Genomic DNA, 19,606 nt, shown 5'->3' with positions numbered 1-19,606 from the left:
GCAAAGCAGATGGGGATACACGAGTGTCTCTAAAAAAAACCAAAGATACGTGAAGATGCTATAAAATTTTGGCATTTTTGATAAAGGCTCTGAACAAATGTCTGCTTTGAAACAACACTGATTTTTAAAAAAAAAAAAAAGAGCATATGCCGGGTCACACAAGAGTAACATGTGGAGTCAAAGCTTTGTTGTGAACATATCCTCTATTTCAAACCAACACGTGCCACAAGTGTTGATTACAAAACTTTAAGGGTGTGATCACACCCACACTTTTATTTTTTTAGTCCAAAACACAATGAAGCGCATGTATTTTTGTTCACCCAGGTTCAAACTGCAAAACTACAAGAAAAGCAAATTGTGTCTCACAATTGTCACAGGGATTTGCACATTGCTTGATAACGGATGTCGAGTCTTGTCACTCAATTTAAGCAAAACCAGTTTTCTAATTGAGCTTTGAACACGCTGAAGTAAAAAAGAACACAGAATGTATGAACAGCAGCTCAGACTGATGTTTGCCACCAGTCATTTCTTTTGTGTTACAACACCTTCCAAGCATGAGTGACTCCTGGCTATCAGGTGTCAACATCTGTCTCCTCATCCCTGTGAAAGCTTTTTTTTGTTTTTTTTTGTTTCCTGTAGTCGGTTCAGATTACTTCCCTTCTCTTCCTTTGAAAAGAAATGAGACCTTTAGAGGCATCCTGGTGTGTTTGTGTTATATCAACAGACATTTAATGTTGTTTTCATGCAGATACATGAATCAAATTGTTTTAAAGTTCTAAATGCACTCGATGTGAACATGTCATCATCATCATCATCATAAAAATACTGTCTTATTATTGTAGCTTTCTTGTATTAGTGAAAATATATCATTGTCTCCTATAACTGCACTCCATCACACCAAAGCAAAACTTTACTGAATGTGATATAGGAGAGTTATAAAACACAGTGCTGACAGTAGTGGAACATACAGTGCATAGATCAGAGGATGAAAAACTCGGGTTCCCATTCATCATCTCTGGGGCATACCCACACTATGAATCAGCCGGACATCACATTATTAATAATTTTGTTTCCTTCATGTATCTATGGAAAAATGCTGAAAAACACTGATTTGGCTGTGTATATTATTCAGACAGTTTAATTCCAAATTGTGATTTAGGAAAACAAATTGTTCTCTAATGTTCAGTAAAAGATATTTCAAAATCAGAGATGATGAATTACCCAAAGTCTTTTTTTTTGGCAAATATTTAAAGATTATATTAAACATCACATATGTTTCCCTTGTATTTTGGGTTGTATTTGTATTAGAAAGTTAAAATAGTTATTCCTTAAGTGTCTTATTAAGACACCCACATGTAGACACGCTGTGCTGTATGAGACCGATAGGCTATTCTATGTCAACCTACAGCGTTAATAAAGCCGCATACATCTGTTGTTGAGGACATCTGGCGTCTGCAGTGTCTGTGCACAGCAAGGGGGAAGTTTGTTTGGAATAAATACAGAAAAAGTGATGCCAATTACTTGTTAGAGAAACTCAAACTTCATCCACAAAAACAGTGAAACAGACATTATAGAAGCGACTATACTGTTTGAAAGGATCTGTTGAAGCAGAGCAAATAATACTGCACTAATGGCATCAATATAAATGAACGAATGAAAGACATCAACGTTTACAGCTCTTAGTAACTTAATATGTCCTTTAATTCTTTTAAAGCCAATGTGTAATGTTTACATTTTCCAGCTTCACATTTTTTTTTTATTTTTATTTTTTACAAAAAATTAGTTGATTAATCGATTAGTCAGCTGAAAGAAAACCAATTAAGTGTTTGAATAATTTTTTTGAATTAAGAAGCCAAAGATGATCTATTTCCAGCCTCTTAATCGTGAGTAATTGTTGCATTTCTTTGTCATATGTGACTTTTAATTTAATACGCTATATAAACAAGACATTTGAAGATGTCCCCTGAGCTTTAGGAAAGTGTGATGGATATTTTCATTTCATTGACCAAATGATTAATAAAAAAAAAAAACAAACATTAGTTGCATCCCTAACTCACAGCAACAGTCTACACAGTAGCAGTAGTAGTTTTAAGTGATGAAAAGAAAAGTGACACGTGTTCTGACCTATGGAGCAGTCGGCCCCTGTCCAGTTGGCCTCACAGATGCAGGTTCCCGAGTCGGTGTTGAAGGTGCCGTGACTGGAGCACTGCTCTGGACAAGTGCTCTTCAGGATTTCGCAGCTGATCCCGCCCCAGCCCGGGTTACAGTGGCACTCACCATGATGACAGGCTCCGTGACCGGAGCACGCCGGGTCCACGCAATCCACTGAGGACACACAAGGAGGACGACACAGTTTACCCACTTCTAGACAGGATATCAAACCTACTTATTTACTCTGTTACCAGCCAAAAATCAGTTTTAGAGTGGAAGTGCTTCAGTGCCGGATGATGGCTGGTGACCCACAGCTGAAATTTTTGCAGTGTTTAGTGATGGCTGGTAGTAATTTCCTACCCTATGTTCAACTACCTCCTCTACGGTACATTATAGGGTACTTCCAATATACTGAAAGCATAATTATGCTCCATTATAGGCACTAGGAAAAGGAGTGCAATTAGTGTCTAGACAGATATAATTAATTACTATTAACAATTTGCAGATCAACCTGCTGATCTAGGTTAATAATTGGCAATTATGACCAACATAATCAACCCATTACTAACAAGGGATAATTTGCAACAACATCATTGTGCTTCCTCTGGAGCCGATAGCTGTGCGCATTTCCATATCTGCCTGGACACCGATATTGATTATTTACCTGAACCAATTAATCACATCAGAGCCCTTACATGCAAGCTTTGAACCACAAATTCAACGTCCTTGTGTCCATCTTTCCTTCCCAAATGGCTCTGCGTCAAAGAAAACTCCCATATATTCATTTAGTGAACTCAATATCTTTTTACATGTGAGATCAATGACCTGCACATGTAAATCTGAGCTGATAATTGCCTTTTGTCTGCACGGGGATCAATAAAGTTAAATGCACTGAGGTGAAGGGGGGAAGTGGAAGGGGTTGACAAAGAAAGAAGCAGCAGCAGCAGCAGCAGCAGCAGCAGCAGCAGCAGCAGCTCTCTCTCAATAAACCAAGGAACAGATGCCATTGACGGATCGATTTTAACAGGTGTCTTCAACTGTGGAGTATTCCAATAGGTGACTGTATCAACGGGCGCTGCACAATCTGTTCCAGTTTGTACCCTAATGTGGTCTAAACACTAAGAGGGAGTTAATTTACACATGGTATCAATAACAACATCCAAGGCATTATCTGCTTGGTGGAGTTGAAAACGCCAATTGTTTCGCCAATGGACTGTGTCGATTCCCCCTGAGCTCCACACAGGAGTATGTTGCATCTAACTGCTTCAAATCCCACGGAAAGAAGCTTCTTCTTTTCTCTTTACCTTGCTCACAGTTGGTCCCTTTGTGGCCAGAGTTGCACACACAGTTGCCCGCCACACAGTGTCCGTGTCCCCCGCACTGAGGGTCGATACACTGGGAGGCAGGAACGTCACACTCGGTGCCCTTCCAGCCACTGTAGCACTGGCAGCGCCCCCTGGTGTACTGGCCGTTACCGCTGCACAGGACTGGACAGGCGGCTGAGGAAAGACAACAAGTTTAATGAAGTTCAACCTACCTAATTAAATACCTTTTTAATAAAGAACTTTATGTTGGAAATAATGCAACTATGGTCCATTTTTAAAGGAATAATTCAACACTTGTTAGATATGCTTATTTGCTTTCTTGCCAAGAGTTAGATATGAAGATTGATTTGATACCACTCTCTCACCTGCCATCTATGGATTCTTTTTAAAAGGTCTTTTCACTCAAGTTATCTCTTATAGTATCTAACTATGCAGACAGCTGGGGTTCAGTTTGTCCAGACAATCTCCCAACTCCAATATAATGGAGATGAGGACTTTCTGAAAAGAGTTTAATTTTTATTCCTCAATGCATTTAAAAGCAATGACCCTTTTACCTTGAACAAAGTTTCAACAGTTGTCATAGAGACTTTTTTTTTTATTTAAAAGTAGTCTCAACAAAAAAAAAAAGAAAAAAGAAAGAAAAAAAAAAAACAGCTAGGTAAATTGTGAGAAGTAGTGTCTGACTGATACTGGGTTTTAAAGGATGATACAGATATTGACAGAGAGCTACAAAAATCTAATAACAATAAAACCTGCCAATATTCGGACTGCCCTGAGACCTATCAGTATATCTATCAGTACCAATTCATTCGTAATTAGGTAATATTGGCTGATATATACAGTCCAGACAATTTACTGGCCTAGCTCTACCAGATAGTGTTTGGAGGAAGTTTTATAACTTTATTCTTTATCTTCTTCAATGCTTCGAGGACGATTTACAAAATTCCACTCAATGTCATTGTGTTGGGGAGCAGCAAAAATCTAAAAACATGGGCATATAAAACCAACATGATCGTCACACCACTAAAGATTAAGGGAGGAAAAAAAGTTAAAGTAAAAAGTATTTTCAAAATTTGAGTCGTCTGATATTATAAATCATATACTGAATGAACAGAATAAAAGTAATGTATGAGCTTAATAATTACCTCTGGAACAGTATGGCCCTATGAATCCTGGGAAGCAGTGACACGATCCCGCCACACACTCTCCGTTCCCGTAACAGTTGTGTGTGCACTCCATGACAGAGTCTGTGGGTACAGTAGTGTGCAAGTCCAACTATTAATAACCCATCAGATTGTCATATTACAGCAAATCTGAAATTCCTCCTTAATAGAACATTTGACGACTGTACAGTTTGAGAAATACTGGCAGACAACCAAGATACCAACTTCTCTCTTTTTTTTTTTTCCCCCTCTCTGCATGAATCTAGACTTTCTAAGGATCCCTTATCTGCAGCACTCGTATCAGGCATGGCATACATTTACAGCTATTTGTCCATGTCCCACTAAGGTCTAAGCCTCCATAACATGTATGCTGCTGCCTGACTCTTCCCATCTAAGCCATGTTAAGTAAAAGCCACACAGGCATTTTAAATTAGACCAAATAATTCAATTTCCTTGACACATTTCCTTTCCTCTCGTCTCCTCTCCCGTCCCACCCACTCCCCACCCTCAAACCCCTTGAATGACTGATCATGCCCACACAAGCCATGCAATCTCCTGAGTGTTTACAGCTCAAATCCTCTCTGAGTTGAAGTTAATCTGACATATCCTACAGACAGATCTTGTGTTCATTCAACAGACCATTGCTCATAAAGGGCACCCCCAAAAGACTGGGGCCCTCATTTTGATCGGCATTAAGAGGGCAAACTTTTTTGTTATTACTCGGGCTTGTATTGGATGTTCTCTGAGCCAATGTTGGACCCAAGCAATTTTGACCTCACACATCGATACCTTCATATTTGTAGGGCCGGATCAATGGAACTCCCCAAAGGAAATAGAAAAAGAAAAACGTTAACTCAACCTTAGTGTTTCTCCTACCTCAAAACCCAGAAGGAAATTTCACAGACTTCAGAACACTGAAGAGGTTGTTAGGCAGGAAGGATCAATGCTGTGTATGGTCTTGTATTATAGTGTTGAGCACAATAATGCACTACCCTCCAATGAAAACCTAGATCTGCCTCCTCGGAGGCTCAAAGTTTGAAAAGCTCAGCTTGTTTGTCTGGCAGCCAAAAAATTTCCACCAACCTTCCTGTTTGTTTGTTCAGGCGCAGCTGTTTAAGGAAATTAAAGTTGTCCAAACATGTCATTACACATCACCCCAATCACACTCATCAGCCATCGCAGCAGATGTGTGACCTCGTACCCTGTATAATGGTGTTGTAGGACACTGCCTCCACGCTCCGTCCGTCATTATAAAACGCCAGGTGCCACACCCCTGAGTCCAGGTACTGGATGAATCCGGCTTGGTGGACGGCAACCGGATGATCCAGGCGGGACCTTGTCTCAGGTTCGCTCGGAGTCCGATGCTCTTTAGCGATAAGCCGGCTGCCATCCAATAGCTCCACAAAGTCATACTGCAAAACAACACCAAGAGCAGATTCCAGCAGATGTAGATGACTGTTATTTTAACGTCAGTGTAATTAAATCAGGCGAAAGAGTTCAAAAAGTTTATATTTTCCTCTACTGGATGCTTTGTATGCAGCTTCTCTTGTGATTTCCAAACAGTCTGAAAGGAACTCTTCAAAGTTGTAATTCAAGAAGCAGGTTTGTGTACACGGCAAATATTCGAGTATAATAAGTGTTGATTTTTCGGTGACAGTTATTTGGAGTTGATAGATGTTGTTTGGAGAGTTGTTTGTATACTGATAGAGCTGATATGGCTCTGGGGCAAATGCTCAAAAGTTTTCCAAAAATATATTGTTAACTCTGATGGGAGTGCACTTAAGGGCCTCTGGCAATGTGTTTATCATGATCTGATAAATTAACCCTGATAGTGTACTCTGCAGATGCAAATACTTAGAATTCAGTGTTGGTCTATCTGCAAAGAATACAAATATAGAGATAAACAAAGTAAAAAAACTTCTTCAGTCACATCTACAGTACTAATTTAATAAATCAATGGTACACTTGATGGACCATCTGTTAAAACTGTTACTTATGTTTGGTGTGTTTTAATTGTTTAATTATTTGTTTTCAATTGATATGTTTTCCATGAAAAACACATACTGAGTGGATCCTGGTAAAATCAAGTAAACCGAAATGAAAATACAAAGTCTATAACTGATTCAAAGCAAATATGCACTTGTTGGTAAGGTCCACATACACAGTGCATAAACATTACATACAAAACAAACTATATACTGCATGTCAGGCTGGTGTTCTTTTTAAAATATGCTGGGAATGCAGCATAACAGTCCTTCTAAATATATTTTTCAAAACAAACATTGATTAAAGGGGTAAACAAGGAGTAACGACTCATTCCTGCCAAGAGAAACAAGTAAAGCGGTGCATCTGCTCTCTCTGCACCTGCTCAACACCTGAACCTCATTTTGACTGAGGCTGTAGGGTACAGAGCAGTGCAGAAGACAGTGTAACACATACCAACAACCCCCCAAACAGGCTATATGCTGCAGAGGAGCACAGCAGATGCTGACAGATCCTCTGGCTAAAGCAGTTGTTAGCTCCACAGTTGTACTGAGCCTATAGTGAAGACTGAAACGAGTCTGTGAGCTGCTTAGGAGTGTGGTGCATAAAGATTGGCACCGTAGCTGGCTTTTCAAAAGAGTCTGGATTTAAATCCAGCAATGAGGCTGTTTGCAGAGCGCTTTGATGAACTGTTTAGGCATTGATTTTTGATTGACACACAGTTGAGATGTGACTTCATTTAAATTTTGGACTATTGAGTTTTTAAATAAGTAGCATTTCATGTCAATTTAGGAAATACCTTTTTCTTTTTTTTTTTTTTTTAAAAAAAAGCAGCAGTTAAAAGTGACTGTAATGTTCCTCTACAATAGAAAGTTTCCTACTTCAGGAGGATATATATACACTGCAGTTGACAGGGTGTTCTCATGGTAAGAACAGCTCTAAACATGTTTCCAGTAATAAAAAGTGCAGAGAGAGAAATGGGGAAAAGGCAAAAGGTATATTTTTGTTCTCTCTCAAAATAAAATATGGGAAAAAATACATGTAAATTTTTTTTTTTTAATATATAGTTTTGCCCAAATCAAATAGAAAATAACTAGCCAAGTAAATAAATCATAAAACTACCAAGAGAAATTTCATGTTATTTTTAAAAGCCGTCTTATTCAACATATTTTTTATATTGAAACTGAATCAAACAACTCTGTTTGAATTTTTACCTAAATCCAAAATTTTATCCCAAATATGTAGCTGATTGTTTTGGTTTTATGGCTCACACATTAAGTATCACAACTCTCATCTACATAATTTCTGGCAGTAGCAGCTGTTTTCAGCATAAAAAAAAACAAAACAAAACTCTTATAAACCCACTGCATGCTACCTGTCCACCCAGCACCAGACAGCAGACAGACAAAGTTAACAACTAGCTGGTACCTTCTAGCCAGTAAAGAGCCACAAGTGGCTGGACACCAAACCAGTGCTACAGAAATATTGGACTTGCATATATCAACTCAAAATGGATGCTGGTAACTGGTTTAACAGTTATAAGCTGGGTCATATGTCAGTTCTTTTGTCCCCTAGTGGCGCTATATCAATTAATGTAGCTCTAAATCAGCATGTGTACAACATCCAGCCTCAGAGAAACCCAGTGGATTATAAAATTGTTGAAAGAACTAGACAAAAATACATTAAAATAGGATTTTGTTCTTTGGAATGTGACAAATGTGGACCCAAGCAATCTTTCAGTTGACTTGCAAACAACAGGAAAGAGAGCATTAAGCGAGGGGAAGGTAAAGTCAACACGGTGATTTAAACCCCTTTGAGTCGAGCAGGGGGCAGGGGAGGGATATTAACCTGGCGGAAGTTGACTTCTTTGTGTTGCCGGCTTGAGGGGGAAGTAATAAAACAGTTCGTCCCACAAGCCCTGAACCTCTTGGCCAAGTGCATACATCTCGATTAGCTGGTGTGAAAGCCCCCATCCCCTAACTCATCTCAATCCAACAATACCGTTGAATAACAGGCAGGAGACCAAGCATAGAGAAACCATCGGATGCCCCATGGACGGAGGAGGAACACTCAGAGCCTGTAAATTCTTCAGTTAGATTGAATGAACTTAGTCTGATACTTGATAACAACTGAGAACAAATTCCAGAGGAAAAAAAAACTACAAAAGTTTGCTTTCTAACTTGTTTGGTTTGTATCAGCAGAGACAGACATTCAATAGCAGATGGAGGAAGTCTATATTTGAGAAAGGTGGAAAGGCTGTTGTCTTGTCTTCCAAGCTGTGAATAAGACGAACAGTCAATATCTCTCATTGGGGTCTTTCATGCTCAGTTAAGTAAATGCATTGATTTGTGCCCCCAGTACCTGAACAGAATGTAATTTAGAGGTGGCCACAATGGAAAGGGTGTCCAGCATTGACAAGCTTGAGTGTCTGTGCAACAATTGCTGAAGACATAAAAGTAGTGTCTTGTTAATTAGTACCCTTTGGTCTTTGATTTTGTTGGGCTTCCTTTTTTCACCTTGAAAGTGCAATCCAACTCACTTGTTGTCACTTGCATCGGACTTTCTTCCATCAAAGAGTGGCCCTAACCGTCTACACTTGAGTGAAGCCCATCTTTACAAAGAGAGAATGTCAAGAAGGTGAAGCTAAGAGCTTTTGCAGTCAAGTGTGGTGGAAAATAGCCATTGTCTGAGTGCTTCCATCACCATCACCAGACATCGGACATTCGGATCCCCAGAAATGTCATTCAAGTGACACATCAGACATTTTGGAAACACTTCAATTTGCAAATGGCAGACATTTAGTGGGATGGAAAAGACGTACGTGCCCACACACAGGCAAATTGAAGCTGAGGGGAGAAAACTGAAACTAAACTAGTGCCCAGTTCCAATGCATACATGTCAGGAATCATCAGGACTATTTTTGTTTTTTACTTTATTGTACAGCTTTGATTCTGCTTAGAAACAAGCCTCTTTAGGACACAGTGAAAATGGCCTCTTCTCATGCTTCAAGCTGCTACAATCAATTTCATATGTCAACAGTTGGTCACATGGCTATGTTTAATGTGAAGCTAGTGATGAAAGTAGTGATGCAGTGATGAACCCACAGAGAATTATCATTAACTCTTCAGTTCCCCTCGAATCTACGGAGCGCTTCACCCTCTCTTAGGTTTTGGTTTCACAGCCTGCAGCTTTACTCTTTTGGTTCGGTCTCATTGCTCTCACCAGGTTCATTTCCACTTCTGCACTTTTTTTTGGTTTGTTTTGCATATTTTCTACATCAGTGTGTTTTCCTGTTGTTAGTGATAACATGGTCGGATTTAGAAGCTAAAGAGACAGATATTTCACTCAGGAGTTGGTGGAAACCAAAACGGAGCTAAAAAGAAAAGTCAATATTGTACTTAAACATGACACCACCACCAGCACATCTTCATAAGGTGATAAATATGTCAATGTTGTGTTTACTGCTTTTTAGCATCCCCAGGTAACCAAAGAAATACATAAACAATGCATGTTTATTGACACCATATTTACCTCCGTAATACAATGTAATTCCTGTTTAAAAAGTTTGTTGGGCAAGACATAATGCAGGTAGAAATCATTGCACACCCATGTGGAAAAGTATCTTAAGACAAAAGCTGTTAAATTTCATAGGAGAGGGTGGGTGGAATTAACATAAAAATAATGAATGCTTTTATCGGTTAGATTTTATGTTAGATTTTATACTCTCTAGTGCTGGATGAGGTTACCATAAAAGCAAGACCATGTAACTTCTCTAAACAACTGAGACAATGAATTTTCCATTATCTCTTAAAATATGTGTTTTTACTTTGGTGATAAAACCACTGAAATGTAACATAGCGTTAAACAGTAGCACAAGTAGAGAAAGGTCTTAAAAGCAGCTTAGCTATATATATATGTGTGTACACACACACACACACACACACACACACACACACACCTGCTAATTTTAGTTAACATTAGCTACCACCATGAGCTACTGGTCATACCAGACCAGGTAAGGCTGTAGCTGAAAAACCTGTCGCACTTTAAAGAGCCATCGTGTGTCCATGTCATAGTGTCTTTAATCTCACAGAGATTAACCAGTTTTAAAAAGATTTTTAAAAAGTCTTTACCTGCGTGTGAGATGGCGCAAGACCCTTTCGTCCATAGACTCCAATCAGTGCGTTCTTCTGTACCGAGATATTGAACTTGAGGAAGCGTGGTTGGTCCATGCTTAGTTGAGAACGCCAGAACACACCAGGTGGGACGCTCTGACCCACCCTCTTCCCTACGTCGACTTGTCCGGTATCGATTGAGTTGTTCTCCTGATGGAGCACACTAGTCCTCCCTAGAAGACAGAAACACAGCCCCATCCAGATTATGTAAGGTGTTAACAGAACCAGAACAACACAGTTCAGGTGATATGGTGCAAATCAGTCATCACAGAGCCTTTCATGGCACCTTCACACTTACATCTGAAATACAATCTTGGTTTTTGTGCAAGTCTTTGATCTTTGGATATCAGTAAATGCTGCATTCTATCTTTTTCTTTTCAGTGTAATCTTATTCCTTTAGTCAAGCAGGGACCTAACAATAAGATAGTCATATTTTTTCCAAATGAGCAGTGGCCAAGCAAGACAGGATTAAAAGTAATGGTTCCCTGTGGTCCATGATGCACTGCTCACCGAAAAAAAATGACCAGATATAATTGGCTTTTTATAAGACTCAAACAGGCCACATCTCCCATCTTTTCTCTGGTCGTGGTGACTCATAGAGCAGGGCTTCATATCAGATAAGGTCTAAATGGAATCTGTCAGATGTACTGTGCTACCTTGCCAGAGCAATAACAGCAAATCAAAACAATTTGGCGAATGATGTCCTTAAACTGTGTCCTTACAGCACCAAAGAGATGGAGGGATGGCCACTGTTAATATGACTCATGCTCACATGAAAAACTGTAGTCTGCGAGGTGTTATTACAAGAGCAGATTTTATTGTTAAGAAGAAAAATCTGGAAAGCATTTTGCAGTCATTGCCGTCTAAAGCTCTACTGTAGAAGGAGCGCAGCTGTGCTCCTTAATTTACTGCGGCAATGACTTTTAACTTGTTAGTTGGATGGTGCAGCGTCGTCCTGCAACATAATAACAACTCAACCTTTGCTCCTGCATCTTGTAAGAGGTATTTCAGTGTGTGGGCCTGTTTATACTGTAGCTGTGAGTGTATCTGTTTGTGCCAGGCCTCCATTATTTACATGCCTCGGTGTTGTGTGTGTAATGAGGCCATTGCCTGTCGCTTTAGCTTCAGTCAAAGTGAAGACTGGAAGCCAAGTTTACCTCTGGGGAGAATAATAGCCAGCTATTGATTGCCTTTAAACAGTCCAAAACCTGCCTCATGCTATCTTAATTAGCAGTACTTATGAGGATTTAAATCTAGCCGAGTTTAAACAATTGAGCTTTTGCCTGGCCTGCTCAACTCAATTAATGCTTTCGTGGCCGTGCATTCTAAATACCGCAGTGTGCTTAAAGATTAATTTGGTGGCTTTTGCTGTAAAGGTGAACTGAGATGGCCTGGCTGCTTGTTGTTGAATACACAATGGTCCAAAATTATGATTAGGCAGTACAAAGCTGTCTGGAATCAGTCGATTAATATTCAGAAGGTGAAAGATCTCAATAAACTCCAAAGGCTGACTGAGCATCGAACATCGTCATTCTGTCATTCAGGAGGCCAAATGGTTTGCTGTTGCAGTTTGTCTTTCATAATAGTCATTTGAACCTTTATTTGACTTAATTAGTTTGTATTGTGATGCTTTTAAGGTCAGCTGACCTTTTTTTGTTTTGTTTTATCTCAGCATTTAATTTCAAAAAGCAGTATTAACATAAATACATTCTTTTTCTTCTTTTCTGGCAGCCTGAGAGTATTTGCATATTTAATCCTTACGCTCTACTTTTCACTATTAAGTTGTTTAGTTTATTATTTTAATTTCTGAAAAGAACTTGACCCTGATGGCAAAATATATCCTCAAAAAGAAATGCCAAAAACCTTGACCAAAATATATCGCTAAGAAGGAAAGCCAACAAAAGACTAAACAGTATTAATCTGGAGCATTCATACAGTAAAAGTTGATTTAATCTTGACTAGTGATTTATTCAGATGTGAGTTTTTTTAATTCCTCACCGTCAGCAGCCAGAGCTGTCACTATGCTCGACTGAGTGGGCCCTGTCTTCCCAACTCCTCCGTTTTCAAAAGCCGGCTGGTTGTCCAACTCTTGGAGCTGCCAATTGAGGCCGAAAAGGTGCATTGCTGTGAAATACACAAAAAAGCTGCGTGGGCTTGTTGAAATGGATAAACAAATAAGCAAATAGTCGCACAAAAACAATCAAGCCACTTAAGCTCAAAAGACCCGTGGGAGAGCACGATGGATGGATCCAATGCAGAAGAAAAAAAACTGTTTAAACTTCCAACATTTCACTTCACATTTAGCTTTTTTTGCAGCTACTCTGCCATGGGTGGCTTTTGCGTAAACACAGCACTGATAGAGGCCAGCCAAAGTCACTTCAATCAATACTTAGGAACCCTGTTGCTCTAGCATGTTTCCTTGGGGAGTGCTGTTCATTAACGCGCCGCACAAACAGCAACTGTATCAAAGAGAGCAGCAGGCAGAATTTCTATTTTGACACAAAGCTTTCACTTCAGACAAGCAGAGGATGCGCCGAAAAAGCCTTAAACTCTCCAAGTCTAATACAAAGCAGGAAGGACACAGATACACAGCTACATGTGTGTGGAAAAGTAAGCGAGAAAGAGACAGAAAGTGAGAGACTTTTAAGAAAGTGTAAGGCAGTGTATTGAGACAGACAGTCGCAGCGGGGGGGGGGAAGTGAGAGGGTAGGATGCTGCAACACTCCTCTAGTTCTCTTACATAACTAAACTGTGTGCAGCTTTCATTCAGCAAACCTGCTTTATTGTCACAGTATTGGATCCAATCAAACTGTGTTCTTGTTGTTTTGGGAAACTGAGGTGCTTCTGTGAACGCAGCGAGAGGGCCAATCTCCTTCAAAGTCGCCAGCCAGGGAACATGCTGAGGAAGCATCTTGATTTCCGACCATTTGATCTGCGGGAGAAACTTTTCTCTAACACCCGTTGCTCACTGGGAAGATGGATATCGACTGCAGCAAATAACTTGAGAGGTGTATGTGGAGCCGTGGAGAATATTAAATGTGAAGGAGGCCAAAAGAAAGATGGAAAACTAGCATGGACAGTGCATCAGTAGGTACTTTGTTAAGAAATAAGGCTTGTGTTTTGTTTAAAGCCTGTGGATGAAGATATTTGGCATCAGTTTAGTGACAGCACTATCCTTGGTAGATCGGATGAACAGGTGCTCCATAACCTTGAATTCCAATTAAATAACGCAGGTGTAACATTGAGTGACAATGGTTGGCTACCCGGTAAGTTCATCCAGCATCACCCTCAGCATCAGAATCAATTTTCTTTCCTGGTGAAGCAAAAACCAGCAACATCCCCAGCAGCAGAAATGAATGCTGACTGATCCATCAATATTTTTGACAAGTCTGTCTTTTCTAAACACCCTGAACGGACTCATCTAACAGAGCCTTTAAATGTGAAAACCAGCAAGATCTGTGCACCTTTGTCTCTTTTTTCTTTCGTGTATTTTCTGCATCAATGGGTTTTCCTGTTGTTATTGACAGCGTGGTCAAAAAAAATAAAAAACTCTTCTGAATCTTCACCAGATACAGATAATTCTCAGTACAGATCTACTAATGTACTGGCAACACAAACAGACACAGACAAAACTATGCAGTTTAATGTAATTGGCCCAGAATCAGACCTTCAGATCAGATTATCTATAATATTTTCTTTTGCCTTCTAACACTGAAGCACACTGTATATTCTCCTTGGCCTCGTTAAACTGCAAAAGTCCTACTTTGTAAGTACCAACTTTTTCAAACAGCACCTTGTGGTAAATACCTCCAGTTCTTAGACTAACATGTCGATGGCTTTTAACTGAGTGAGAGTCCTGAAAAAACACCGTGTGCTGAGCTGGAGCCTAAATTGAGAGGATAAACTGAGGACATCGAGCATGAACCCGAAGTGAAACATCCTCTCCACGGAAAAAAAAGAAGAAGAAAAACAAAAAAAAAAAAGAAGTGACACCTACTCTTGCAAAACGATTGACAGCATAAAATTGAAAGCAGGTTAAAGTATTACTTAAAAAATAAAATGTAGCATAATCTTTCATATGACAAAACCTGTATTTTGAAAATTAGCATTAAGTATTTTAGAAAATGAACCTTTTTAATGCTGAAAGAGAAATCTGTCTCTAAGCTGACTAACAGAACACAGGACACCAAGCTTTATCAACACTCACGCACGCTGTTATGGGTAAAAGGATGGATGAGATAAATGAGTAATATTTACCAGGTTGACCATATTAGTTTAGCCTGTAAGCATGCTAACATTTACTAATTAGTGTTCACACATATAGTCATACAAATTAAATTATAACTTTAACCCAATGACTAGATGAAAAGTCAGGGGATCACCAAAGTTACAAGAATTTATCCTCTGGAGACCTTGAATGTCTGATTTTCCAGATATTTCACTCTGAACCAAAAGCCAAAAAAAGAAAGAAAAAAGAGAAAGCGTCCTTGTCTAAAAAACTGCTTTTTTGTAGACTAGTTAATTTAAGATGATAAGGTCAGAGACTCCCCTCAGCTTAATATTGGTCACTCCTGACTTTCCCAACTTTCCAGGCCACAGCAGTGGGCTCTTGTAAATCTGAAACACCACACAACCACAGAGAGCCATCCCCTCTTCACTGTTCTTGGTACAGCGGCTCATCAACAAACTTCTTTGAGGTGAATAGCCCTCCATTTATAAATTTGCATAAGTTATTCCTGCAGCCTAGGCCAGTTCAAATTAATATTTATGGGCCATGAGCAATTCTCTTCTTAGGCAAGTTGCTGAAAACGTTGGCCTCCAAACTCTGATGTCAAAATCTGCCCCGGTGGGCATCACCACTGACGATGAATTGGAGGTTGAATTTGTAAGTTCACAACATGTTAGTTTGAGATCTGACATCCATGTGGTATCTAGTGTACAGAGGCATGAATACTTCTGCCTGAGCAAATTCCCCCATCTTGTTCACATCATTTTTGGTGGTGTTGTTAACCTGGAAAACACTGTGCTAATTATGGTACAGATGAAATTTGCACCTCTTCTTTATAGTAAAAATAAGAATTATTCGGCTAAGCTAACTAACTTGAAAACATAAATGGGTAGAAAGTGAAAAAAAAAAAAAAGGTTTCTTGTTAAAATATGCAGATGACACTATTCTGATGACCACCGTCACCAAGAATAATTAGTCCATTTAACAGTGAGAGAGGTGGCCCATCTGGAGTCCCGGTGTGCCAAAAACAACTTGGAGCTCTACAGCTTTAAAATTATTGAGATAAACATTGTTTTATGCTGGAACCTGCCTGCACATCTCTCCAGAAACTTCCCCGGGGGACTCCTGGAAATAAGCCGCACAGATCAGAGCACGGCTAAAATGTTTCTGTTCTGTGGGATGGTATCTGTATCAAATGGAGTAACAGCATCTGTACCATAAGATTGACCAAGACAGGGTTTGCTCATCTTGTCCTTTAGTTGGGTGAAGGAACCCCCCCCCCCAAAAAAAAAAACAAAAAAACAAACACTCATCATTGCTGAGTGGAGCCACCTGTATCATCTACTCTTCTCTGGTAACTGGTAGGGCCATTTTTACATCACCATGCCCACCATGTCAACAGTTCATTGCAATCACTTTAATCAACAAGCCTTCACTGAAAAACACATCAATAACCCAAAATTGACTGATTGCCTGATATTTATTTAGTTTTTGATAAAAAGTCTCAGGGAAATTTATTTCATCCTAAATTAGAAATCTGTGAAATGCACTTTTACAGAAAAACAGGTGATTCATGCTTCGTTTAAACCACATTTTTAATTAAAACATTCCTTATATCTGTCTGACATTTTTGAAGGCAAATGTCAGACAAAGAGAGTCTGTCATCTTCTACTTAGAAATATTTTTGATCAGACATATTCACTGAGGACATTGTTCACACTCACTTTTGTTTGTCCGGTTCAATTTAAAGTGCATTTCCAAAAATCCACATGCTATTTCTGCATCCAGTCGGAGCATCAAAGCTGGACTCGGTCCTGATTGGCCTCCCTATATCTGAACAATCGCTGAAATCCTTCCAATCAGGCAGTTTGCAGAAGTGGAGCTGGAAAGCCTCACCTCAGCAGGTTTGCCTCATTTGAATTACAGGAGCTGCTATTGTCAGTCAGCCACGGTCCAGTTCTGCGAGTGTTATGTGCGCTATTCTTTAGATTTATTTGATAAGAAAAAACAAAAAAAAAACAAAAAAAAAAAAACATTTTATCTGATCTATTTGTTTATAGAATATCAGGAGGTATATTCATCTTACCCTGAGCTGCTACAGAACAAAACAAAAATGGAGTTATATGGTACAGTAAACTTCAAGCACAATACCATTTTGGTACTGGTCTGCCTGTATTTGTCTTTGAGTTTGTCTTGGTACTAATGGGATTATGCGAGCTGACAGTAGGAAAGTATTAAAGTATGAGTGCGCGTTGTAGCTCCTTGAGTCATTGCACCTGGCAGGTAAATTGGCGGCGAATGAAAGAGAGAGGAGGTGGTTGAAATACACTCCTGAGGCAAGTGGCAGAGGGCTGCATCTGTTAAACTCTCTCACTCACACACACACACACACACACACACACATATATACACAGCAAGAGAGAGAGAGAGCTTAAGCACCGGGGCGCATTCTGGAATCAGGCCAAAAATACAATTCCCAAACATCCGACAGGTCTACAATTAAACAAGTTGGTGATTGTTGGGATGAAAATGTTGTAAATGAATCCAATCTGCTAGAACTGTAGTGACAACAGCTGAACAAATGACTTGTTTCTGCTTGTTTTCTCTGTGTAAACCGAGCATATCTGTCATGAGCAGAAGCACAAATAAAAATAGCAACTGATTCCTACACACAGAGGAGCAGTTAAGTTATAAAATGTATGTATATATCCATACTAATTTTATGATATGAGATCATGAACGACAACAAGCAACAAAAACAGTTAAGTCAATAAAGGGATTGTGAATATTGATAGTGATACAGCCCATTTATGACCTCTCCTCCAAGAGAGCACTCCCCTCTCTATTCAGCAATAAAACACTGGTTATAGGATCTTCCCAACAACGCCATATTTCTCCTTATACAACTGTGTCACATTTCCCCTGCCTCCAAGCTGCATGAATACTTATATATCCGCTCAGGGAGAAAGGTTCAGTGTAAAGATTAAGGGCTTGGATGACAAGGGAGGGCATAAGGAGAGATGAATCTGTAACGGGTTTATTGCTGTGGTCAAGATTCTAAAGGTTAGCAAGAAGTCAGCTTTGACACACGCTGTAAAAAATGTTCGAAAGCTCTCTCATAGGAAATAATGCCCAAAGGAGGAGGCAGGGAGAGGATGAGCATTAGTTTATCTTCCTGGCTGAGATAAAAGCATTTCCTGTTTGACAGAATGAGCAAGTTTTGGTTCAAGTACAACAAAGGCGGTGTGGACCAAGGTCTTCTTTAAAGTTCAAGTGCTTGGGACGGTTTCCTTTGTTACGAGTTCAGCTCCTCAACTTGTGTTTCATTTTGACGTTGCCATCTGTGCTGGCCATTTGAACCTCGCTGTCTGTGTTTTAACAGGAGCCCCCAAGGACGTGAATTGGCTGTCGTACTGTGAACTGTGATCAGAAGTGCGGGGATGATGCACAGCCGCTGTCAAAGGGAAACAGAAAGGAATGCCTTGTTGGAAACTGTACCGGGGCCATGTCTGCATATCTGACTGGGAGCTTAGTCAGACAGACGCTACTGAATCATATCAGGACATCTGCAATTTCTGCAAAAAGGAAAAGGCAGTGAAATAGAAATACTCCTGGCGGAGATCAAACTTCATACAGATTAAGAGGTATGCTGGCTCCATTCACTCCAGGCAGCTTGTCTATCATCTGTTTTGTTTGACCAAATGACATGTCTAAAGATTGTCTAATGCCACCACAGATAATGGAGTCATGTTTTCTCTGACTAAAACTGAAAGAAATAGGTTGCTTCTGGCAGAGAAACTACTGGTTTTCATGTACTCGCCTGACAGCTTGTTCTGCACCTCCATGTTAGGCAATAACAGTAAGTATTAGGTGGCAATATTTATGTCAAAGCCTGAAAGTATAGTTAATATTGTCAGGCTAGGTGGTTGATTTCTTTCAAACTTACAATAATAACATGTCCCCAGAAAAAAAAAAGTCTGGTCATGCCAGACCAAATTGCAAACTGCCCCTCCAGAGAATCAGAGGGGAAGCTCTGGTCTAAGCCCACAGCCAGTACAGATGTTCAGCCTAGAATATCTGGTAACGTGAGACAAGATTTTCACCTTCTGAACTTTTTCCAGATACAATCACAGACTGAACCTTCTAAGAGTGAGGCTTTGAACTGATGAGTTAAATGTGTTTTCATATGTACAGATGAAAAACCAAGAAAGCAAAGAGATGAGAGGAAAATCCTGGTGTCTGTCAATGATTGAGAGAAAAACATGAACAGATCTGTGGGTCCAAATCAAACCTCGACTCCTTCTCTGCAAGTCCACGTCAAGTTATATGATTTCATAAGCAAGTTGCAACTCAAGATGCAACATTTTCACATCAGAATGTTGCCCTGGATAAATGGCTGTTTTAAACTGTGTTTTTTTTTCCACAGGACATTACAATATCACAATATAACCCAGTCCTACATTTTGAATGCTTTTGAGTCTCAGGTAAGGTTAAGTCTCAGGTAAGTCCAGACTCAAGCAGTCAAGTAAAATGCTAAATGAACTGCACTTTTCTAGTCTTATTGACCAGTCAAAATGCTTT

General features: G+C 39.6%; 1 protein-coding gene across 1 annotated transcript in view; it reads right to left on the bottom strand.

Annotated features, from left to right (window-relative positions):
- Positions 1 to 19,606, bottom strand: part of tenm3 (teneurin transmembrane protein 3) — a 121,933-nt gene that overhangs the window by 46,336 nt on the left and 55,991 nt on the right. The window contains exons 5-10 of the mRNA XM_022759888.1: positions 12,796 to 12,921; positions 10,756 to 10,970; positions 5,841 to 6,051; positions 4,622 to 4,723; positions 3,456 to 3,650; positions 2,125 to 2,325 (exon numbers count right to left, since the gene is read on the bottom strand). Coding sequence (XP_022615609.1) covers positions 2,125 to 2,325; positions 3,456 to 3,650; positions 4,622 to 4,723; positions 5,841 to 6,051; positions 10,756 to 10,970; positions 12,796 to 12,921 — 1,050 coding nt within the window. The remainder of the gene's footprint in view (positions 1 to 2,124; positions 2,326 to 3,455; positions 3,651 to 4,621; positions 4,724 to 5,840; positions 6,052 to 10,755; positions 10,971 to 12,795; positions 12,922 to 19,606) is intronic.

Source organism: Seriola dumerili, unplaced genomic scaffold (assembly GCF_002260705.1).
Source record: "Seriola dumerili isolate Sdu_G_001 unplaced genomic scaffold, Sdu_1.0 BDQW01000331.1, whole genome shotgun sequence".
In the NCBI taxonomy this organism is placed as follows: Eukaryota; Metazoa; Chordata; class Actinopteri; order Carangiformes; family Carangidae; genus Seriola; species Seriola dumerili.
The sequence above is the reverse complement of the archived record's forward strand: the minus strand, read 5'-3'. Positions and strand labels throughout refer to the sequence as shown.